At 39.7% G+C, this 26479-nt stretch overlaps 1 protein-coding gene across 3 annotated transcripts in view; it reads left to right on the forward strand.

Annotated features, from left to right (window-relative positions):
• The window catches only part of LOC136866197 (inner centromere protein B), a 431603-nt gene that overhangs the window by 187338 nt on the left and 217786 nt on the right, over positions 1-26479 (forward strand). For all 3 annotated transcript variants that reach the window (XM_067142957.2, XM_068226499.1, XM_067142948.2), the window contains exon 4: positions 13029-14197. In XM_067142957.2, coding sequence (XP_066999058.2) covers positions 13029-14197 — 1169 coding nt within the window. The remainder of the gene's footprint in view (positions 1-13028; positions 14198-26479) is intronic.

Raw genomic sequence — 26479 nt, forward strand, 5'->3', positions numbered from 1 at the left:
TTATTCCATTGGTGAATCTAGCTCAGTGCTTTTTATTATTATTTTTCCCCCCTCATTGGATGGTGGAGCTTTGGAACTGTTTTCCAAGTCAGAGGGAGAATTAGTTAGGTCATCAGGTACAACAGAAGAAACATTAGGAGGATGGTAATCAGTGGAAGGAAATTCATTGTTGGTTTTGTCATTGGCAGAACGCTAGACAACACATCTTGCAGGACTGAGTACATTAAGTGTTGTATGGATACAGTCCATGATGCACTGCTGGAATGTATGGCAGTAGACACAGTAGATCTCTGTGTTTTAAGTGATTAATATCCCTTCCTGATGGGTACAGGGTAGTCAGGTTTTCCAGTGCTTGTTTCAACACTTCGTTTGTAAGCAACACTTCAATCTTTTTGTTGATTTTTTGGCCTCCCCTGTTGTTTTTGGAAAATATGAGCTTTTGTTCATGATTCTGAATGCAAGTATGAGAACTTACGGGTTTTGTTACTTTTATTGTTATTTCTCTACTTAGAAATTTTCTACCCTCAACACTTAGTTTGTCCTTCACTACAATGTTTGTCCACTACTGTAAATGGTTTTTTGACCCGGGCCCTTTTAACGATGTTTTTCCATTGTTTGGTAGTGTAAACAAAATCACCTTATCGAGACATTTTTCTCTATCATTCTGAAATCACTATCACTTGGCAAAAACATCTGGCCAGGCACCAGAAACGTATGTTTTATTTCATCAAACTTCCCAGTATGTTGCAACATATAGTATAGAATAAAGATAACCATATTCTTATTTTGTCCGCTACAGGAATCTGAGAAGAACTAGAGTTTTGTGTTTACTGGTTGTCAGACAAAATATTAGTAGGCATCAATCCATTTCACACGATCCCCGAGAAGCAATGTTTTCTGTCCACATACACACAATACCAGATTCGTCATTGCAGACATGAACACCTAGGTTATACATCCATAGCTGCCTGAGATGAGAACACTTTTTCCATAGGTATTGTAATAGATATAGCGTCCGCCATTCCAAGTCGCTACGCGCCGAGCTCGTCACACATCGCCCCCACCCCCTTAGACTTGAGCACGCCAATCGCGAGCATCATTTAAGTGCTGGGCGGGCCCTTCTCTCTTCTGTCCGTGGTCGCACTGCGTGGGACGACAGAAATGACTCCGCGATTAATCTGGAGTGTTCCATCTCGCGATGTTCCTAGACCCGTCCAGCATCCGGACGATTCTAGAAGAACCAGCGCAGGTATAAAAGAGCAGTTACTTGCCTACAGTCAGCGAGTCAGTGAGAGCTAGTCAGTTGAGAATTGGTGAGTGAGAGTTAGAGAGTGAGTGAGCGGAGAGCGCAGTCAGTGGTAGCCCGGGCTGAGATGTCAGCCTGATCGAGTATCAGCCTGTTGGAGCCGAGGACTCGTGCCTGTTCCCCTGATGTCGTGTGTGTGTGTGTGTGTGTGTGTGTCCCTTGAGGCTGGCTGCTGGAGGAGAACCTGGAGTGTTCTGGAGCGGCGAAGAAGGGAACACTAGGAGACGACGTGTGTAGACCGCGAACAGGGTTCGACGGACAGTGAACAGCGAATACTATCCCGACCTGCGAGGCTGACGACCATGACAGCGCTAACGAGTGTGACTGAGTGGCTGAGAGAGTGTACTGTAAATAATCGTCTGTGTGTGTGTGTGTGTGTGTGTGTGTGTGTGTGTGTGTTTGTGTCATTGTAAATGGAACGTAAGAAAAACTAAGAGAGAGAGCGCAACCGTCTGTAAGTGTGTAACCGTGTACGTGTGTAACTTGTGGCTCGGCTATCGTCTGTATGTGTGTAAATCTGTAGTTGTAGTGCTTAGTTAATAAATCTTAGAAATAGGTTGCTACCAGGCGCTGTACGCATTTATTTATTTATCTACCCCGTCAACACGTTACAGTATTTTAGGTAAAGGTAAAGCCTGCTGTAAGTCGTATGTCGTAACTCATAACTAAGTATTCATAAAGGTGCCTTAAATCCAATGGTAAAGTTTTCATTAAAAACGTGTAAGTATTTCTCATAGGAAAGGGGAAGTCCTACATCACTCTGTTCCTCATGTTCTTTGAGATAGTCTGTGCATTTCAGAAACTGATGCCGTCGACCTTATGTAGCTCTTGTATGGGTTTTTCTTTCTACTATAATGGCTAACATACCTGGGAAACATGTTAATATATTTATACACAAAATTAAATTGTCAGTCAGTTATATTTTTCCAACATTTCCCATGTCTTCCTCTCTTCTCCTGACAAGGTAATGATGGGACGGAAGGTGACCCAAAAAATGAAGTACTTCCATTCAGACTTACATCACTATCACTAAAAACATTGTCAACTCTTCTACATGATTGTTCTTCTTTCATCCCACGTCTAGCAACTGAAACAAGCTTTTTAGATTCCGCAAAAGTGTCACAAAAAGCTTTAAAGCACACACTAACATCTTCACTGCTTTTAATTTATAAGTTCTCTTAGGCTCACTTTCATTTTGCAAAGGCTCATTTACATGACTGCTGTTCAATTAGCCCGAACATAAAAGCATTTTGTAAGTTGTAATTTGCAAGTTTGTAAAATCCTACAAAACAGTTTTCTTTTTCAATATCAGATAGTTGTATACTCACACCATTTAACATCCTTTTCATTCTTCACTGCACACTTACATCCTCCATCCATTCTCTTAACTGGCACAAGTTTCTTAGTTTTATCTCTTACATAAGCTTCACCATTGTTTCTCAATCTCTTAGCTACGGACCTCTTCCAGTGTTCTTCGTTTTGTTTACTTTTTTTAAAAAAATTTACTCTCATTACAGTAAATTCGTTGTGGCATCATACACAACCATTAACCCGGCTCAAGGGAGATAGGGTCATCTTCCCTATCCTTCACTTGAGTAATTCTTGTCTGGCGCATCCATGTTGCGGGGGTGGGTATCCTCCACGTCAGTAGGCCGGTGTGAAGGAGAGCTAAGTTCAGGCAGGGACCCAGTCTCACGGGGTATAACGTGAAACCCATGCCCGGGGTTACGGGTGAAGACCTTAACAGCATCTTAGGCAGAGAATGAGACCTTCAGAATGGCGAAGATGGTGCATGAGGCAACCCATCCTCTCTGGGGAAAATTAGAAGAGGAAACCACTGCCTTGTGGAGAAGAGGGATCTTCAAAGACTAAGGGAGTAAACCCCAAAAGAAAATCCTCAGATGCTTTAGACTTAGCAGGTCAGCAGATGAGTAAATTTGTACTTGCTTTCAACTACAGTACAAGCCTCGGATGGAAGTTTAAAAATAGAAATGGAATTGACAAGTCTCTGATTACAGTTGCACAGTATGATGGTATTGCTGATGTTCGTGCAAGTGTTAGATCAGAGAACAAAACCCGATTTGGAGCGATAAATATTTTAACAATGAATGGGAAGGAAAATGAATTGATTGACCTAATGGAGAGACGGAAACTCGACATCCTGGGATTAAGTGAAGTAAAATCAAAAGGGAAAGGAATGAAGAAACTAAGAAAGGGGTAAACCTTGTACTGGATGGGTAACAGTAAAGAGAAAAGAAATGGAGTGGGATTTGTAGTGAATCAGAATGTTGAACCAATAGCTGAAGTTGAGTATGTAAATGAAAGAATTATAATAATGCACAGACATGTAAACAAGGAACTACTGAATACAGGTGTATGCTCCACAGACAGGATGTAGCGTGGAAGAAAAAGAAGAGTTCCTCAATAAACTGGAAACACATATTGTTGGAGATGGGATCATGATAATGGGAGATCTGAATGCTCATGTGGGAACTTATAGAATGGGATATGAGAATGTTCTGGGCCCACATGGGTATGGCGATAGAAATGAAGATGGAGAGAAATTGTTGGACTTGTATCAGAAATAATCTGATAATAAAGAACACATGGTTAATGAAGAGGAATAGCCATGAAATCAGCCGATATAGTTGGGATGGACAGTATGGAACACTCATCGATTTCATTATAACAGACTGAGAATGGGGAAGATACGTCATGAATACGAAGACAATACCTAGTGAAAGAATGGAAGGTGATCACAGATTATTGATTGTGGAATTAAAACAAGTAAAAATCTCTAAAATTGTATTGAAGAAGAAACCAAAGATCAGGATTTGGGAATTGGAGCACGAGGATAAAAGAATGGCATTCCAAGATTCTATAAAAAGGAAGTTGCCTAACATAGAAATACAAAGTAGAGAAGAAGAGAGGGGCAATTTAATACAGACATTTGTGGAAGCAGCAATTGAGGTATGCGGGAAAATGAAAGCAAAGGTTAAGGGAAAGGAGACACAGTGGTGGACAGAGAAAATAAAATAAATAAAAGAAAGGAACAAGGTGAAGAAAGAAATGGATAAGGAAAAGCAAGAAATGTATCAGAGGGATGAGAATAATATAGGAAGGTTATATGTGGAATACAAAAGGTTGAAACTACAAGTAAAATCGGGCCGATGACCTTCGATGTTAGGCCCCGTAAAACAACAAGCAGCAAGCATCACAAGTAAAATGGAATATCAAGGAATAAAAGGAGAAATGTTGGGGAGAGTTTACCAACAAAATTGAGCAAGATAGTCGAGGAAATCAGAAACTATTACACAGAGTAATAAAATCGAAAAGAATAAATCAAGAAAAGTTCAAGGCATTAGAGAGGGAAGATGGATCTTCAGAAGGTGATGGCAAAGTATTTTGAAAAACTGTATAATGAGGATGACTGCTCAGAGAAAGAAGGAGATAAGAAAATGAAAATAATAGATGGAGAAAAAGAAGAGAACCCGATAACATGGTTGGAACTTGAAAGGGCAGTGAAAACAATGACCAAAGGTGAAGCAAGTGGAAAAGACGAATTCAGGGCAGCAGGAAGCATTGGACTACAGTGGCTATACAGAGCCTTCAATGCCATATGGAAAGATGAAAGAATACCTGAAGATTGGCAACGAAGAAGCATTGTACCACTGTTCAAAAAAGGAAATAGGAAGAAATTATCACATGGGCTAAAAATAATGGAGAAAGTCATAGACAAAAGACTGAGGGATATAATAGAAACACAGTTAGAGGAAGAACAATATGGCTTTAGACCGAATAGATCAACAATGGACTTGATATTTACAGTGCGAACGATAATGGTAAAACACCTGGAAAGGAACAAGGATATCATCTTCATATTTTTGGATTTGGAAAAAGCTTATGATACAGTTAAGAGAAAACATTTATGGGAATGCCTACTGAAAAGGAATGTACCAAAATCATTAATTAACAAGATAAAAATGTTGTATCATGAGAGTAAAGGCAGAGTACAAGTGGGGAGTGGTGACTCTGAAACATTTTATACAAAAAAAAGGTCTCAAGCAAGGAAGTACACTGTTACTATTATTGTTTATTATATTGATGGATGAAATCATAAAAACGTGTAAAACAGAGTATCAGTAGTAATGAAGTGAATGCTTTGGTATTTGCAGATGATGTGATGATTTGGGGAAAGGGAGACAAGGAAGTACAAAGGAGACTGGATATTTGGAATGAAATTCTGAAGGAGTTTGGAATGGTAATTAGTGGGGGGGGGAAACTGTAGTCAGGCACTGTGGAAAAGAGAAAAAGAGAAGAAAAGTTAACATAGATGGTGAACGGTTAGAGAATGAAGAACGGTTTACATATCTGGGTAGCATTATTAATAGAAGTAATGAAATCAACCCTGAAATTAATAACAGACTAAGTAAAGGTACAACATTTTATCATGAAGTCAGAGAGCTTTTCTGGGATGATGAAGTACCCAAGAGAACGAAATTAACATTGTATAAACAGTATTTCATACCAATTATAACATACGTACTAGAAACGCTGGTAACTAATAAGAGACAAGATAGTAAGATCCAAGCAGTAGAAATGAAATTTTTAAGAACATCGGTTAAAAAGACAAGAGCCGGGCTGAGTGGCTCAGACGGTTAAGGCGCTGGCCTTCTAACCCCAACTTGGCAGGTTCGATCCTGGCTCAGTCCGGTGGTATTTGAAGGTGCTCAAATACGACAGCCCCGTGTCGGTAGATTTACTGGCACGTAAAAGAACTCCTGCGGGACTAAATTCTGGCACCTCGACGTCTCCGAAGACCTTAAAACGTAGTTAGTGGGATGTAAAATAAATAACATTATTATTATTATTATTATTATTATTATTATTATTATTATTATTATTATTATTAAAAAGACAAGAAGAGCTAGAGACCGGGCGAGTTGGCCGAGCGCGTAGAGGCGCGCGGCTGTGAGCTTGCATCCGGGAGATAGTAGGTTCGAATCCCACTATCGGCAGCCCTGAAAATGGTTTTCCGTGGTTTCCCATTTTCACACCAGGCAAATGCTGGGGCTGTACCTTAATTAAGGCCACGGCCGCTTCCTTCCAACTCCCAGGCCTTTCCTATCCCATCGTCGCCATAAGACCTATCTGTGTCGGTGCGACGTAAAGCCCCTAGCAAAAAAAAAAAAAAAAAAAAAAAAAAAAAAAAAAAAAAAAAAAAAAAAAAAAAAAAAGAAGAGCTAGAATTCAAAATATTAAAATCAGTGAAGAGCTAAATATAGAACCGTTAGTACAGAAGATACAGAAAGCAAGACTGAGATGGTTCAGGCATGTAAAAAGAATGGGAAAGGAATGAGTAGCAAGAAGGGAATTGGAAAGAGAAGTTAAGGGAAAGAGACCAGTTGGAAGACCGAGAAGAAGGTGGATGGATCAGATTTGGAAGGACATTAGAGAAGCTGGATTGGAAGTGGCAGAAGTAATGGAGCAGGAAAAGTGGAAGGACAGAAAGGAATGGAGGAAGCTTGTTAACCACACCTGGGTGACCGCATTGTAATCAAAACCGACTTTCAACCTATTAGGTTGTGTTCCATACGTTTAGTACGTGCTGAAGAGAGGTTAAGTACAGAACAAAAATGGCCAACCGGGCACCATTGGGATCCGAACCCACACCCTACTTATGATGACGATGATGATGACAGTAAAACCACACTTTGTGCCTCATGCTTTTTCTCACACTAACACTACTATTTGTACCATCAAAGGACATTTTCTGGTTAGAAAAGTATGTCACTTTCGCCCCTCCACTCCAGTGGACTGAGGCATGTGGTTTAGCCCCTTCTCTTACTAACTAAACAGCCGATTCTCAAGGTCCTCAGATTTCTGTGTGTATTTGGACAGACAAGGAACTATCCCACAACCATAAGTATTGCACAGGATTGCTAAGAGATACCAGCACTGTGCAAAAACACGATAAAACGATGTTCTGAATTTGAGGTAGAGAATAGAAAAAACAGAATCCATCTCGTTTCATAGGTACACCATGGTGATGTACCATTACACCATCAGTAGCAATTAACTCCATGCCTAACAGATTCTGTTATGAAAAGGAAAACAGTCAGCTACGAGAAACAGGAACTGTACAGGAGCTAGCTAAGCAAAAAAAAAGTTATTGAATATGTAACAGTAGGGGAGAAGGGGGCACATTTGAACAATTTGAATAATCCGCCAAACAATTGAAAGTCCTAATATCTAATTTCATTATTTGAGAGTGGCACCCCTGCTCTTCAGCTGACATTTGTTTTCCCGCCATTCATTTGTTGTGTTTGGTGTGGGTGAATGAACAAGTATTACGCTGCATTGAAAGTAAATTTGCCAAGTGAACTTTGTAAGGTGTTTGTGACTGTGTTGTTCTATGAAAGGTAAGTTGGTTTCTGCAGTACTACATATTAATGGGTTGTGAAGCGTGCCAGTAGAACAAAGCTGTTGCAAGGTCTTGCTGTTCAGCAAAATTTAAGGTTATGGTTAATGGCTGCATGCGGGGTAGATTTGAACACTGCCTTTGGGGGCACATTTGAACACTCAAATGTGCCCTACTGTAAGTACACATGTTTATGAAGCAAAATATAACAAAAAAACTCTTACTGATTAGTTTGAATTTATTTTAGGACTGAGGAAAACTATGGTTCGTACGTACATTAAGAAGAGAAACAAACCGGATGCCCCGGAGGAGGTTATAAGGGGGGCTGTAAGAGCTGTCATGGAGAGAAGTCTTTCGTTGAGGGAGGCTGCTTCAAAATACGAAATGACTCACACTGCATTGTACTACAGAGTTAAAAAGGAGAAGAATGACCTAAACAAATCTCGTGTGTTTTCTTCGCGGTATGCAAGTCGGCAAGTGTTCAGTGAAAATCAAGAGCTAATGCTACAAGATTACATAGTTAAGTGCTCTAAAATTAGTTACGGAATGACTTACATGCAAATCCGTCAGTTCGCGTACGATTATGCTAAGAAATCTGGCTGTAAATATCCAACTACCTGGGATGAAAACAACATTGCAGGAATTGACTGGGTACAGGGATTTATGAAGCGACATACGAAACTTGCTCTTCAACCCTGAAAATACAAGTCTCGCCAGAGCCAGTGCGTTCAACAAACCAAATGTAATGGAATTTTATGACAATCATGAGCAGGTACTTAAATTGGTGCCAATCAGTGTGGACACAGAGTCTTGAATCTCGATGAAACGGGGGTATCTACAGTTGTAGAGTCTCCAAATGTTGTTGCACAGGTGGGGGTGAAGCAGGTTGGGCAAGTAGTTTCTTTTGAGCATGGGACAATGATAACAGTTTGTATGATAATCAATGCTGTTGGTAATAGTTTACCACCTGTTTTCGTCTTTCCAAGAGCGAGACTTGCTGACTCACTGATGTTTGGTGCACCACCTGGAAGCCTGGGCCTAGTCAGTAGTCCTAGAAGTAGCTGGATGACGGGACTTTGTTTTTAATGGTACTGGAGCATGTCAAGAAAATGACTAGGTGTTCAAAGGAAGACCCTATCATTTTGTTAATGGATAATCACGAGTCCCATTGCACTCTAGATTCTATTCTGTATGCCCGAGAGCATGGTATCGTTTTGGTCACTTTCCTCCCGCACTGCACACACCGGCTGCAGCCACTCGATGTAGGAGTCATGGAGCCATTCAAAGAAAAGCTCCGAATCGCACAGCACGACTGGATGACTGCTAATCCTGGTAAAACAATAACAATTCATGACTTAGCAGCATTAACGAATGTTGCTTTTCAAGCTCCCTTCACTGTGAAGAACATAACTGCTGCTTTTTCTAAGACAGGAATATGGCCTTTTTCTAGGCTTGCTTTCAGTGATGAGGATTTCGAGCCATCATGCGTTACCAGTGAAGAAGTCACTGTTTCAAAGAAATCTGTCCCTTCTGCTACCATGCCTGGAACACCTCGGCCTACTGGAAAACCTTGCGAGGAAACTCAAAGATCACAAATGGAGAACCTTTCACCAGAAGATGTTCGACCCTTTCCGAAAGCTGGACCTAGTTGCGAAAAAAGGCAAAGAAAGAAAGCTAAATCCCGCATTTTAACAGCTACTCCAGTTAAAGACTGCGTTGAGGAGAAAACTGTAGAGAGGGCTGCTCTAAAGAACAAATATGGCAGGGAGGCTAAAAATCAAAGCAAATTTGGAGTAAGTCAGAAGAAACCTAAGAAACAGCTGATTTTTTTCATCTTCCAGTGAAAGTGATGAGGGTATTTCAGTTCACGATGAATCAGATTTTGAGACATTTGAAGGAATTGTGGGGTCTCCTGAGATGGCAGACAATGAAAAAATATTAACAGGTGACTTTCTGTTAATTCGATACGCTACAAAGAAAAACAAGGTGTTGTTTGTAGGTCAAGTAATCGAAATATCCGACAGTCTGACATATAAGATAAAATTCATGCGCAGGTACGGGGAGACATGGAAGTTTCTATTTCTGGAAATAGATGATATCAGTGAAGTTGAAAGAGATGATATTGTTGTTAAACTTCCACCGCCATATACTTCAGGTTGAACTGCACGCAGTGCAGCATTGAAAACTTTTGGTGTGAACTTCAACTTTTGCAAGGACAAAGTTATGTAATCAAGTGAAAAGTGTCCTTCAAACAACATTTTATACCGATTTTTGTACCGATTTATATATGTTCATAAGTGCCCCATGTGTAGTTCAAAGGTACCCCAGGGGTAGGGTAGTTATGAACATGTTACATCCTTATCATTTTCTATTAATAGGATGCATCAGAGCCTTAATTTTGTGGTTCGTTCGATTTGAAACTATGTATAATATGTTACTCTTTCAAGAATGTTGTGATTTTGATGAATAAAATATTTTGGATAGTAAGAAAAAAAAAGTCTCAAAATTTGTTCAAATGTGCCCCCTTCTCCCCTAATTGTAAATGGATACCTGCCTCTCTGAATCAGTGGTAGAGTGTTGGCCTCCGGATCGTAGGATAGCGGGTTCATACCCGGCAGAGTTAGTCAGAATTTTTGAAGGGCGGGAAAAAGTTCATTCGGCACTCCATGTTATATGTTGTTGGCATGTAAAAGATCTCTGATGACACAATTAGTATTTACCCAACAAAATTAATTAAAACTCAGCCATAGACGCCCAAGAGAGATTTGGTTTACTCTGCCATTTAGTGTAGAGTAAAACGGAACATCGAAATTCACGAACAGACGGCCATATGGCGTCAAATTTTAAAAATGTTTACACGCAGTAGCAGAGGCCATACGATTATTATTATTTTAATTTTTTTAATTCGTTATGCCCAACTATGGAGCGCGATGACCTTATTTACCACGTTTCTTCTTGTCTTCCCAAAATCTCTTCATCTTTTTGCTGTGCTTCTTTTTGCGTTCTTCTGTCCATCCTATAGCTTGTCTTTTAGGTTGATCAGCAAATTTGTGTTTGTTTGTGAGATTTCTGAATTTTTTCTGTCTTGCAAAATTTCTTCATTTATACCAATTTCCTAAACATTTTTGTTTATTTCTGTAGGCCAGATGTGTTTTTTTTAGAGATACTGTGAGATTTAGTATTTTCTTTGTTAGCCTATTGTTATCCATCCTGATCAGGTGACCGTAGAATTTTAATCTTCTTTTCCTAATGGTGTCTGTGATTTTTTTCTGTTACTTGATAGACTTCCTGTGATTTCTTTTTCATTCAGATGCAATGTTCACATTTATTATTATCATCATCATCATCATAGATGGATAAATGCTTAGATTATCATACCCTTTTTGAAATTATTGTGGTTTTTTTTGGTTTTTTTGTTTTTTGTTTTTTGAGATGCTAGCGCTGCTCTTGGAGCAATGTGTTACCATTTTGCAATCATTTCTATAGAAGTAATGAATGAAGATAATGCTGCCATCCTGTGCCTGCTCAGCTCCAATTCCAGTAAATTTCCTGCTGAAACGTTGAGTTTCTGCGACAGTTGTAAACTTTGGTTCCATGGATTTTGCATCGGGTTGTGTAGCCAAGAAATAACAGTTGTAAGAGAATCAAATTCCAGGTGGTTCTGTCCTTCTACATTCTGTGCTTAGAAGCTCTTAATCTTCCAAACACCAAACATCTTCAGTGCCCTTTTTGCAGTTCTCATGATGCTAGACGTTTCAAAGGATCAAAGGGGATGAACTAATTCGATGAGAGCTTATCCAAACCAGCCTTTTTGTAATAAGGTTAGCTTCTTGATTAAATCTCTAAAGTAGTCATTCCAGGCTAAACTATCAAACTGTGAAAACAGTATAAGAGTTGTAAGATTCAACGTCTTTTGACATAAAACCACCACCATTGTTTTTGAAGCTATCCTCCTTTTTAAAGCTCTTTGTGTTGAAAAGATGTAAATTATTTTAATTTAATACTTAACACATAGAGGAAATTTTTAACTTTGTACGTCGAACAGTTTTGGAGAAATGAAGACTTATTGGGTGTAAGACCCATTCAAAGCCCTTCACGGTGGAAAGTTTTAAGAACGTTTCTTATGTCATATCTAAGACATAGAAGAATAATCATGTGTGAAATTTCAACCTCGTACTTCTAACAGTTTTCGAGGATTAAATATTTTTGCTTTCAGGTCTTAACCCCCACTTAACACTGTGAGGAGTGCAAAGAACACCTAGAACATAGAAACAATCGCATTATGAAATTTTGCATGCATATGTCAAACAATATTGCAGGAATGAATATTTTTGTTTTTTAAAATCTCTTAGGGATGGAATGTTTTTAGATATTTCATATTTAACATTTAGAATATAACAAGGCAACCATCATGTGAAATTTTGTCTTTGTATGTCAAACCGTTTTGGAGGAATAATATTTTTGTGTTTGGAACTTAACCTTCATCTGAATTCCCACCCTGTGGTGTGAAATGCTCTCGAACCTTGTCGTTTAACATGTGGGATTTAGAAGCGACCATCATGCGAAATTTCAACGTCGTATGCCAAACAGTTTTGGTAAAGAGAATATTTTTCTTTTTGAAGCTAATGGCCATTTTAACGCCTTAAGTGTGAAATGTTTTTAAAAAACTTAATTAACACCTAGGACATAAAAATGCAAAAAATGTGTGAAATTGGAAATTTGCAAATAAAACAGTTTTGGAGGAATGAATACTTGTGTATTTAGGTATTAACTCCCATTTAACCACTTAGGGGTGTATAGTTGTAAGTCCACTTCATATATAAAACCGAAGACATGTAGGAGCAACCAGTGTGCAAACTTTCAACCTCGCATGTCAGATGCTTTCAGAGAAATCAATATTTTTGTTCTAGTACTTTAACCCCCCAAGGGATGAAATCTTTTCTAAACTGGTCCTTTTTAACATATAGTGCATAAAGGACAACCATTGTGTGAAATTTCGTCTTTGTGATTAGTTTTGGAGGAATGAATAGTTTGGCTTTCAGGGTTTCACCCCTGTTTCATCCCCTTAGGGGTGGAATTTTTTGAAATCTTTTCTTAGTGAGCACCTGGTACAAAAGCAACCATCATGTGAAATTTGAGCTTCCTACATTTGGGAGTTTTAGAGATACAGTGATCAGTGAATGAGTGGTATTTGGCTTTTTAAGATTAATTAGGTTTTCTTTTTTTTTTTTGCTCTTCTAAATATAATAGAAAATAAAGTTTTATTACATTATTTTAATTCAGAATTACTTTTTATTTCAGATGGCTAAACACAAACTATGGACTTTGGAAGCATCTCCAGATCACAGACCAAGCAAGAAGTGTAAACCCTCAAAAAATGATCTCCCTGTAAGATTGTTTGATGAGAGTGTAATCATCTGTACCCCAGATAAAGATATAGTAAAGAAGGAAGTGATTGCTGTGGATGATAGAGGTGATCAACAACATCAGAACTCAAATCCTTCTGTAGTTTCACGTTCTCTTTCTAATTCTGAACCTTCACTCAGTACTGATAGTGGATTTGATGCAAAAATGATCTTGGAAGAGGATCCACCTCCAACACAGTGTTTAAATACTACTTTTGTTGTGAAAATGTTGAATGACCCATTGGCTCCCAGCACTGACTTAGTACCTCCAGCTAATATGAGTGAAAGTCCACCATTGAAACAGTCTTCAGCTAAAGAGGTGCAATTTTCTCAGCATCCTAATCGTACTTATGAATGCTTCACCCCTTTAAAACAAGAGGTGGTTGATTCTTCTGATAAAGTGCAACACAACGAGTCACTAATTGATTTAATTACTCCATACAAACAGAAAATGAACTGTACTTTTGATATTTGTGCAAATAAACAATCCATCAAGCCTGAGGAGCCTGTTAAGTCTGTTCAGAAGCCAAACTTAACATGTGATAGAGGAGTTTTGAAGCAATCTATAGAGGAACATGCCACCACTCCTTTACAAACTCTTCACAACGATCATGAGGATGGTATTCTAGGTGAAAAGTATGTTGAGACTCAAACGACTGTTCATCAGCAAAGTATTGACAAGACAGAAGGAACTGAGAACAGTAGTTTGAAGGGAAAATATGATGAAACTCAAGTAGTGATTTGTGAGACAGATGTAGACATAGTGAGTAATGTTATAGAATTTGATGGATTTAGCTTTGCAGGAAAATGTAATGAAATACAAAATGTAGTTGATTTAGTAAGAGAAGCCGAAACAACAGCTGGTTCTCCCAGCTCTGCATCTTCAACCAATTGCGCGGAAGGGAGAGCTCCTCAAACCCTGTGTTCAAAAGATCAATCAAAGGAACTCAATAGTGTGGATTTGAAAAAGATGCATGATCAGGAAACACCAGCATCTACTTGTCGAACTGTTACACAGCAAGAATCTCAAACTCCTAAAGGCAAAAGAATTCCCACTGTTTTCAGGTAAATTTTAGCATGAAGTTTCCTAACTAGGCTTGTTCCTTTATTGGTTGCAATTTCTTCCTCATTCTTATTCTTACCTACTTCTGTATTTCCTTTGCCTAATGAGGGACTGTTAGTCATAGGCGGAGTGCACCCTGCTATGATGCAATAAGACAGTACAGTGAGGAATATATGAAAGTGACATGAATCACGACAATAAAAATAGTGTTACTGAAGCGACAAAGCAGGGGCACATTGGAGCAATAGCAACACGCTAGTGGTATGTATCGGCTATGTATTGGTCAGGGAGACACAGTCGATGTTGCTTTCCACACAGTAGTCCTTTCTTAAATGATTTCAAACCGAGCTCGGTAGCTGCAGTCACTTAAGTACGGCCAGTATCCAGTATGTGGGAGATCGTGGATTCGAACCGCACTGTCGGCGGCTCTGAAGATGTTTCTCCGTGGTTTCCAATTTTCACACTAGGCAAATGCTGGGGCTGTATCTTAATTAAGGCCACGGCTGCTTCTTTTCCACTCCTAGCCCTTTCCTGTCCCATCGTCGCCATAGCACCTATCTGTGTCGGTGCGACGTAAAGCAACTTGGAAGACAAAAAAAATTTCAAAGAACTCTGAAATTTGAGTATTTCCCTTGATAATTTATTCCAGTCACTAAACCCTCTTCTTATAAATTAATATTTGCCCCAATTTGTCCTCTTGAATTCCAGTTTTATCTTCATATTATGATCATTCCCATTTTTGTAATCTCCACTCGGGCTTATTCGTCTGCTAATGTCATACCACACCATCTCTCCAATGATACCTCGGAACATACTGCTTGGTTGAGGAGCTTGTCTCCTTACGCCTAAAGTCTTCCCAGCCCATAGTTTGTAATATTTTTGCAACACTACTCTTTTGTTGGAAATCACCCTGATAAATCATGCTGCTTTCCATTGGATATTCTCCAGTTCTTGTATGAAGTAGTACACTGACTGACAGAGCAAATGCAACACCAAGAAGGAGTGGTTCGAAAGGGATGAAAGTTGGGGAAAAAACAGAGACGGCACGGACGAATAATTGATGTTTATTTCAAACCGATATGCAGGTTACACAATGCGCACGGCATCGACTCAGTAGGATGTAGGACCACCGCGAGCGGCGATGCACGCAGAAACACGTCGAGTTACAGAGTCAATAAGAGTGCGGATGGTGTCCTGAGGGATGGTTCTCCATTCTCTGTCAACCATTTGCCACAGTTGGTCGTCCGTACGAGGCTGGGGCAGAGTTTGCAAACGGCGTCCAATGAGATCCCACACGTGTTTGATTGGTGAGAGATCCGGAGAGTACGCTGGCCACGGAAGCATCTGTCCTGTTGGGAGATGCGAGCAGTGTGTGGGCGGGCATTATCCTGCTGAAACAGAGCATTGGGCAGCCCCTGAAGGTACGGGAGTGCCACCGGCCGCAGCACATGCTGCACGTAGCGGTGGGCATTTAACGTGCCTTGAATACGCACTAGAGGTGACGTGGAATCATACGCAATAGCGCCCCAAACCATGATGCCGCGTTGTCTAGCGGTAGGGCGCTCCACAGTTACTGCCGGATTTGACCTTTCTCCACGCCGACGCCACACTCGTCTGCGGTGACTGTCACTGACAGAACAGAAGCATCACTCATCGGAGAACACGACGTTCCGCCATTCCCTCATCCAAGTCGCTCTAGCCCGGCACCATGCCAGGCGTGCACGTCTATGCTGTGGAGTCAATGGTAGTCTTCTGAGGGGACGCCGGGAGTGCAGGCCTCCTTCAACCAATCGACGGGAAATTGTTCTGGTCGATATTGGAACAGCCAGGGTGTCTTGCACATGCTGAAGAATGGCGGTTGACATGGCGTGCGGGGCTGCCACCGCTTGGCGGCGGATGCGCCGATCCTCGCGTGCTGACGTCACTCGGGCTGCGCCTGGACCCCTCGCACGTGCCACATGTCCCTGCGCCAACCATCTTCGCCACAGGCGCTGCACCGTGGATACATCCCTATGGGTATCGGCTGCGATTTGACGAAGCGACCAACCTGCCCTTCTCAGCCCGATCACCATACCCCTCGTAAAGTCGTCTGTCTGCTGGAAATGCCTCCGTTGACGGCGGCCTGGCATTCTTAGCTATACACGTGTCCTGTGGCACACGACAACACGTTCTACAATGACTGTCGGCTGAGAAATCACGGTACGAAGTGGGCCATTCGCCAACGCCGTGTCCCATTTATCGTTCGCTACGTGCGCAGCACAGCGGCGCATTTCACATCATGAGCATACCTCAGTGACGTCAGTCTACCCTGCAATTGGCATAAAGTTCTGACCACTCCTTCTTGGTGTTGCATTTGCTCTGTCAGTCAGTGTATTCCTGGTCTGGGTTCCATACACTGGGCAACTAACTGACAGGCACGCAAGAAGACATTAGTGGCCATGATTTAGTTCATTTAACTTGTTGAAACCAACCCTTGTGGTTAGCATACGCGTTAAAATACTATATTCACTCACGTATTAGATCCCTTTTTTCCCCCACTTTTACAGCTGGGACCAATATGCGATAACCTCAAATTTTGTGCAGTGAACACATGACTTCTAGGCTATAAAGAGCTATAAATTGTACAGTAAACATTATACACTATTCTTTAACAAACTTATGAATATATTTGAGTTATACCGGCTATTTTTATCGGAAGGCAGTATTTCTAAATGTAAAAAGTTCCGTCTTTTTCCCAAATGGTTTCTGGAGATGGTCTCTGATATTTCCAGTTGGTGTATGTGTAGCAGGAACTGTGATCACGACTTTTAGGCCTATAGATAAAGTAAATATAGTCAGTTTTAGTTACTCATATTGCGTCATTCATTTCATCTCATTATTCCTCTGATGAAGACGTCAGGAAGGGCATGCGGTCCTAAAACTCGCTACAAAGCTTAGTCCCGCTTCAAACTCGACCCCGTAGAACAAATGGATAAGGGTTATCGTATTATCATGTTATGCAATATTGATACAAATTAACTTAATGGCCAGTCGTTTGTCTCTGTCAGTTGAGCAGTAGGCCTACCACACAGTAAACCTGAGTAAACCTGATCACTGCTTTCATTTGAATTATCGTGTTGCCCTGCCAACTTCCCTGCTATCGGCATGTCGTCATTCCAAGTGATGTCATCTTCATTGCCATCTCATCAGCCATGCACTGCAATCAAGAGCATTCGACGTTCCGTCTTTTTCCCAAATGGTTTCTGGAGATGGTCTCTGATATTCCCAGTTGGTGTATGTGTAGCAGAAGCCACTCCTTCCAAATAAAGCTGTGGTGTGGAAAGCGTGCCAAACCGCCAGCTTGATAAGTAGCGTACGTTATGAGTTGTACTGCCGAATGTAATGCTTAGTGACTAGAAGCATTCTTTTGATAACTGCGGCCGTTGAAACTCAGGCCTTTATTTTTAAGTATATTTCATGCTTGTTCTGTACATTTACCACATCAGGATTTACCTAAACAGCTGTAAATGACATAAGAGGGACCGCGTTGTTTAGGTTAGGTACGGTATGCTATCGCCCGGATAGTGCCAAAAGTTCCATGACGGAAAGAAGAACAATAAATAACAGGGAAGTTTGCTGAATTTATGGATATGTAAAGGTGTGGTGGTAATGGGTTTTATTATCATAATGTTTAATTTCGTACGTTCGTTGTCTCAGTCTTTTTTACAACGCATACCTAATATGTTTTGTTTGGTGCCTCTGAACATTGTTAAAAGTAAGGGGGACATAAAATCATTATTATTATTAATAATTGTTAGGTATCTTGACGAGTAAAACAGTCATTATGATTGGATAGTTATCACGTTTTAAACTTACTTATCTCCAAAAAATACCTATATTGGCCCGAGTTACGAGATATTAAACAATCACTTTGTTAATGATCTCGCCAACTATATTAATAGCAACAACAGTGAATATTTCTTAACTAAAGTAAACTTTTTTCCTTATCCCAAGGTGGTGTAGCTCTTTTTAGACACGCCCACAGTAGAGGGGATTTACACGTAACATTTTTACCGCATATCAACCCTCCTGCCATTCGTAAATCTCTGGTAGTATGGTATCGAGAATCGAAGAGACTCCTGTGAATGGCAGCTAATTGTGCTAACATTACGCTGGCGGACATTCTTAACACAAAACACAGACATATAGCATGACTGGCGCATGGTTGCAATGCGCGGGTCAGACCCGAAACTATTCACCTATTTGTGCGATGTCATCAGAGCTTCAGTAGGCCTATGCTATGGAGGCAGACATTTTTTAACTAAGAAACACAGATGTATCGCAGGACTTTGATGCGTATTTTCATTGCGTAGGTCGTACGAATGAAACTATTCACAAATGTGTGCGATTTCATCAGAGCTGCAATAAGACTTGTACCCGCATCGAAGCTTCTTCTCTGACGAATTACGTTAGGGGGTCTTGTATGCCAGATTTATCTTTTTCATTTTTTCCGTCTCGAAAATCCAAAAGGGGTCTAATACATGGGTAAATACGGTATTCCTCCTGGACAGATTTGACCAGTTTGGCATGGAGAAAAATTGCGACCGAATTAAAGGATACAGATACGGAAGTACATTTATATTACATATCAGATGCATTATTTATTGTAATGAATTAATATGCAGCAGAAGTCTGTTATAATGAGGATTCATAACAGCAAAAATTTTACTCGCTATAGCTGATTGTCGTTATATCAGATTTTTGTAAAAGTTGGGAACAACCCCATAAACATTAAAATATGAAACGGCAGTCAGTTTGTTCAAAACTTGCGTTTTCACAGATGATTTCCTCACTACAGCGTAGTTGTTTGTTATTTTTCGAAATCCGGTACTATATGAAAGTGTGTGTTTAATTTCATTCTGAAAAAATTATATTATCACTTCAGAGGCTTCTGTAGTAAATATTTCAGTTTTTTAATTCAAACAACATCACCTAACCTAACCATATATGTATCATGAAAGCATATTTCAAGCGCCCGTAGAGATATGATAACCTCCTCAGTATAAATTTACATGGGAATAGCCTTTCTGAAATTAACCACAATGATGCACTCTTGTGTATCTTGAGGTGTATCACATTCTTACTTAATTTCAGTATATAGCATTATAATTAAGCGACCATTTACTTCAGCCTTTGTTTTTGATGAGTTAATAACTATCAGACATGTTATTTATGCATTTATTACGAAAACGTGTTCTCCTCTTTGAATTTGATTATTCTTTATGGAACAGCAGTCGACGGGTATTACTAATCGACTCCGACATCACCTTCGAATGTCAATGGGAGAGCTCAGTGGTGGATATAGCGAGGAAATGATACCGAATATGATCGATCGCATGCAAATATAATCACTGGGGTGCATAAATATCGGTAACGGAAAAAATCTAGCACGCTTAATCGCTCATAATAACTGATGTGCAGTGATAGGGATCTCGCTGTAATCGAAAGATAATACACAGTTGAATATAGGAATTTATAAGGGAGAGAAAAAACCTTTTGTTATAATGGGGTTCTCATTATATGCCATACTTGCTATAGCGGACTTCTACTATATTAAATTAAGGCATCTACACAAAATGGCTTACGTACGGATCATTACTTTTTAACATTTGTTTAGCTGAATTCAGTATTGAAAGAAGATACAAAGATAAAAAATTTGCTCAACTTCTGCTCTTCCTGTGTATGAGACCAAGCAAGTGCATTAGACTTCTTTACTCTGAATATAACTAGCCAGTACCTCTCCTTTTCTTTTGCCTTCTATGCTGTTAATACACATCATCATCATCACTTGAGGAGCTCATTACAACTGTGCCCAAAAAAATTATCCCGTCCTAGTATTGTGTCGCTTATCTTATCGCTCTAGTGGGAAGAAGACTGTTGCTATGATAATGTCCTGTTTTGCAATAATCGCAACATCGCACCAGTGTGCCTTCTGCTATATATCAGTTATCTGACCTTGCTTCTTTCACTACCTTAGGAAACTTTTAGATTGCAGATCAGTTCATTCTTAAATCCAAGTTGCGGACATGGATATTATAAAACTTCTTGTTGACTATATAACCGTATTTACTCGTGTATTAGACCCCCTCGCGCATTAGACTTCTTAAATCCAAGTTGCGGACATGGATGTTATAAAACTTCTTGTTGACTATATAACCGTATTTACTCGTGTATTAGAACCCTCCTGGCCTTTCGAGACAAAGAAAATGAAAAAAATAAATCTCGCCTATAAGACCCCCAGCGTAATTCTTCGGAGAACGATGATGATTCCACTTCGAAGCGGGTACAAGTCTTATTGCAGCTCTGAGGCATCGCACAAATTTGTGAATAGTTTCGTCCGTACGACCTACGCAATGAAAAATGTGTCGAATACCTGCGGTACATCTGTGTTTCGTAGTTAAGAAATGTCCGCCTCTGTAGCGTAGGTCTACTGCAGCTCTGATGACGTCGCACAAATGGATGAATAGGCTTTGTGTCCAACTCGAGCATTGCAAGCATGGATTAGTCATGCTATATGTCTGTATTTTGTAGTTAATAATGTCCACCAGCGTAATGGTTAGCACAATTAGTTGCTGTTTTCGGGGGGCCTGACTTCGATTCCCAGTACCGTACTGCCAGAGGTTTACGAATGGCAGGAAGGTTGATAGGCGGTAAAAGCAGTATATGTAACTCCCCTCCACTGGGGGTGTGTCTAAAAAAGAGCTGTACCACCTCGGGATGAGGAAACGAGTTTACTTTAGTTGAGACATATTCGCGGTTGTTACTATTTATACAGCAGGCGAGATCACTAACAAAGTGGTTGTTTAATATCTTGTAACTCGGGCCAATATAGGTATATATTTGGAGAGTTATAAATTTCATGTTGTTGGTCCGTATTGAAGTGAGAATAACATATGAGTAACAACACAGTAAAGGTTTCCACCTATTCAATACAAAATATATTCACAATATTCTAAAATTACATGGAACTAGTTTCGACCCATTTAGGGGTCATCATCAGCCACATCAAAGCAAAGATCTTTCTTGACGAAATCCTAAGAACATGTTAATTTTAACAGTAAGATTATTATGGAATAACAAGTGAATGTGGTAAATGAAAAGAGATGTTAGTATGGGACAGGTGAGTAATAGCTAATAATTATTTTTTTTTTGGTAGTTGCTTTACGTCGCACCAACACTGATAGGTCTTATGGCGACGATGGGACAGGAAAGGCCTAGGAGTTGGAAGGAAGCGGCCGTGGCCTTAATTAAGGTACAGCCCCAGCATTTGCCTGGTGTGAAAATGGGAAACCACGGAAAACCATCTTCAGGGCTGCCGATCGTGGGGCTCGAACCCACGATCTCCCGGATACAAGCTCACAGCCGCGCGCCTCTACGCGCACGGCCAACTCGCCCGGTAATAGCTAATAAATATACAAGGAATATACATAAGAGGTTTGGAACAAAGTATAAAAGGGGGCTTAGTGTTGTAAAAATTATATAATCATGGAAAACAGTAAGTCCTTATGAAGAATGCAATGTGAAATGACATATATAAAATTATATATGGCTTAGGAAGAGTGGTGGTGGTTTAGGAGGGGAAGAGGGTTTAAGGTGGGGTTGAAGGGTGCGGGAGAAAGGGTAATTGTCTCGCAAAAGTACCTTTGATTAAATTTAGGATTGAGTTTTGGTAGGCTGCATTATTGTTTCTGAGGAAAGTGATAAATAGATCGAAGAGTATGTTGGGTTTCTCTGAGATTTCATTGAGATTGTGACTGGCATTAAAGTATTGGTCTAGGTGTATGTAGTAATTTTCCATTATGTCGAGTAAAGGGCCCTTGTTTGCTAATACAAGGATGTCCATGTCTTGTTCGATATTGGTGAAACCTCTAACATTTTCCACCTTCACGTTTAACAATGATATCTACAAGTTAACCAATATCTTTAAGAAACAAGGCGTTAAAATAGCCTTCAAAACCAACTATAAGAACATGAACGTTTTACACAATACTTCACACATCAACACGACCAGCAGTTTTTTAAAATCAGGAGTTTATAAGCTCAAATGTAACACCTGTGGAAAAACTACATCGGGCAAACCGGTAGATACTTCAATATCAGATACCACGAGCACACTAACGCAATAAAATACAACAAGTTTTCAGCCATCGGCGAACCCATGCAAGATTATAACCATAATTTCACCAATATCGAACAAGACATGGACATCCTCGTATTAGCAAACAAGGGCCCTTTACTCGACATAATGGAAAATTACTACATACACCTAGACCAATACTTTAATGCCAGTCACAATCTCAATGAAATCTCAGAGAAACCCAACATACTCTTCGATCTATTTATCACTTTCCTCAGAAACAATAATGCAGCCAACCAAAACTCAATCCTAAATTTAATCAAAGGTACTTTTCCGAGACAATTACCCTTTCTCCCGCACCCTTCAACCCCACCTTAAACCCTCTTCCCCTCCTAAACCACCTCCACTCTTCCATATATAATTTTATATATGTCATTTCACATTGCATTCTTCATTATAAGGACTTACTGTTTTCCATGATTATATAATTTTTACAACACTAAGCCCCCTTTTATACTTTGTTCCAAACCTCTTATGTATATTCCTTGTATATTTATTAGCTATTACTCACCTGTCCCATACTAACATCTCTTTTCATTTACCACATTCACTTGTTATTCCATAATAATCTTACTGTTAAAATTAACATGTTCTTAGGATTTCGTCAAGAGTGATCTTTGCTTTGATGTGGCTGATGATGACCCCTAGATGGGTCAAAACTAGTTCCATGTAATTTTAAAATATTGTGAACATATTTTGTATTGAATAGGTGGAAACCTTTACTGTGTTGTTACTCATATGTTATATATTTGGAGAGAAGTAAGTTCAAAATGTGATAAAAGCTATCCAATTAAAACGATTGTTTTACTCGCCAGCGTACCTAACAAATAATAATTTTATGTCCCCACGTACTTTAAACGATTTTCGGAGACGCCAAACAAAACATACTAGGGTATGCGTTAACGATAAAAGGACAACGAATGTACAAAATTAAACATTATGATAATAAAACGCATTACTGCCACACCTGTAGATATCCATAAATGCGGTATATTTTCCTGTTATTTATTTTTATTTTCTCCGTCAAACTTTTGGCACTATCAGGGCGATAATATACCTAACCTAAACAATGTGGTCTGTTTTATCTCATGGACTGCTGTTTACGCAAATCCTGATGTGATAAATGTAGAGAACAAGCATGACATTTACGTAAAAATAAGGGTCTGTGTTTCAACAGCCGCAGTTATCAAAAGAATGTTTCCAGTTACTATGTATTACATTCGGAAGTACAACTCGTAACATATGCTAGTTATCAGCTGATGGTTTGGCATGCCTTGTACAGCACGGCTTTATTCAGAAGTAGCGGCTTCTGCTACATATACACCAACTGGGAATATCATAGACCATCTGGGAATAGATTTACACTGTTTAGACTCTATAGTCGGAAACAAATTTTTTTTTAAAGGTTCAAAAAGACGGGACCTGGTATACTCTTCATTGCAGTGCATGGCTCAAAGAGAATGAAGCATGGCTGACACGACTGACGATAGATAGCAGTGAAAATGACGTCACTTAGAATGCTGACACCCCAGTAGCAAGGCAGGGAAGTTGGCGGCGCAAGGCGGTAATTCAAATGAAAGCAGTGATCAGCAAGTGATCTGGTTTACTGTGTGGTAGTCCTACTGCTGAACTTACAGAGACAAATGACTGGCCATTAAGTTCTTTTATATCAATATTTAATTATATGATAACACGATACCCTTATCCCTTTCTTCTACGGGATCGAGTACGAAGTGAGGCGAATCTTTGTAGCGAGTTTTTACGGCCGTATGCCCTTCCTGACGTCAACCTCACCAGAGAAATTATTAATAATGAGATGTAACAAATGACGTGATATTAGGAACTAAAACGGACTTTTATATGTACCGTAGGCCTAAAAGTCGTGTTCACCATTTTTTGGTCTTTTTACGTTTAGAAATACTGCCTTCTGACGAAAATAGCCAGTATAACTTTAAATACATTCTAAGTTTGTTAAATAATAGTATAGAATGTTTACACGTACAATTTATAGCTCTTTATAACCTAGAAGTCATGTGTTCGCTGAACAAAATTTTGAGGTTATCGCATATTGGACCCCTCTTTATTATTTTTGGCTGTAAAAGTGGGATTAAAGGGGTCTAATACGTGAGTAAGTACGGTATATTTTTGTTAATTGCCAACCTATCCTCTGCTTAAAGTCCCTTCTGACCTCTTACAAATGTGCCAGTGTGGTGAAGATATAACTGTGAAATATTTGCATTTTGTATAGTATACATAGTAATAAGTCTTCAGCATGCTTTTTCAGTAAATAGCTCTTTCTCTCTGTTTTTTTGTCTCCTACCCCGTATCAACTTTGTTAACTGCTGTTTGATTTGTAAATATGACTTGCTTCTAAATGAAGTCTGCATGGTGGCTGTAATTGTTAGGCATCAACTATGTGCTTAGCTGGTTCAAATCCCATTGGTGGAAAAAAATTTCACCATTAGAATGTTGGCCAGCAGGATAGAAGAGGTGGGGGTATTAGGGGTATCCAATTTCTAATCACATTGTTCATATGGAGTGAAGGCATATGGCACTGTTGATGAGGATTCATTCTTTGGATGGGGCATTGGGCGTTGAGCAGACCTCTTTGTGCTATACAACAGGAGTTAGCTATGTGCCGCGACTGGGTTTCACCCTCTTGCTCCTTACTATATATCACACCATTCATTTCGTGTCAACTCCTCTGATGCTGTTGATATCAGGAAGGGCATCCAGTCGTAAAAACTCTGCAGAGATTCCTCTCGCTTAATAAAAAACTCCGTACAGAAACTGGACAAGTTGGACACACACACCCGCTATCGTCTAGTGCAGATGTGTATAACGTTTCTGACAAGCTCCTGCCATTTAGGTGGATTGATTCACAGGCTGTATGATTTACTTTTATTAACTGGTATTGACTGTTCATCAGAAATACCATTGCATGCAACATAGTTACCGTTCAACCTGCAAATGAGTGAATGATGTGGGTAGATTTAGCTGGGAGGAATTGGGATGAGAACTGTATGAGTGTATTCACCATGTGAGGGTGCAGATGTGGATGAAGTTGACAAGTTTTATGAAGCACTGAGTGACATTATAGTCAGGGTCAACAGCAATTATAGGGTAATGCTAATGGGCGATTTCAATGCGGAAGTTGGAAATAGAACTGAAGGATACGAAAAGGTGGTTGGTAAATGTGGGGAAGATACCAAAGCTAATAGGAATGGGAAGAGTCTTCTGGACGTTTGTGCTAATTTGGTATTAGCAGTTATGAATACATTCTTCAAGCATAAGGCTATTCACTGCTACACATGAATGGGTAGGGGCACCAGATCCATAATATATTACATTATAACAGACTTTGAATTCAGGAAATCTGTTAGGAATGAGCATGTATTCTGGGGATTTTTTTATTAATGGCTTCTAACACATTCTTGTTGACGTACAGTATGCACCAAAATATACAGTACTGGAAATTATGTTAGTCCTATTGTCATTACCTTACTTATCGAGATGATAGTGAAAATGTTCAAAATGTGCTCCTTTGCGATGTAGGCAGTGTTTATAACGATCATGCAAATTTTCCAACATATTCTGGAACATAGGTTGCTGCAGAGTCCCAAAGAACGAGACGATCTTCTGACGTAATGCAGGCACAGTTTTTGGTGGATCTCATCATCATCATCAATCAGTTTACTCATTGCTGAGTGTCATGACCTCATTTCTTCACTTCATTAGTAACTGCATCCTTAACGAGATTTTTCCATCCTGAGCGGTCTTCAGCTCTTCCGAAGATATTGTGAAGAGGTAGACCGGTGATCTTCTTTGTTTGGTCTAACCATCTACTTGTTGTTCTGCCTTTTGGTCTGGTGCCTTCAATTTTGCCTTGCAGAATGGTCTTTTCTAAATTGTCTCCTTCTCTCCTCAAAATGTGGCCCAGGAACTGGAGGTAACTTTCACTAACGCGGGGAAAAAAACGTTTTGTGATGCTCATTTCTTCTATAATGGAGGCAATTGTTCTTCTTTCTATCCATGGTATACGGAGCATTCTCCGCCAACACCACATCTCAAAGGCATCCATTCTGTTCTTGTCACTAGCCTTCACAGT

The sequence above is a fragment of the Anabrus simplex genome, chromosome 1 (genome assembly GCF_040414725.1).
Source record: "Anabrus simplex isolate iqAnaSimp1 chromosome 1, ASM4041472v1, whole genome shotgun sequence".
Lineage (NCBI taxonomy): Eukaryota > Metazoa > Arthropoda > Insecta > Orthoptera > Tettigoniidae > Anabrus > Anabrus simplex.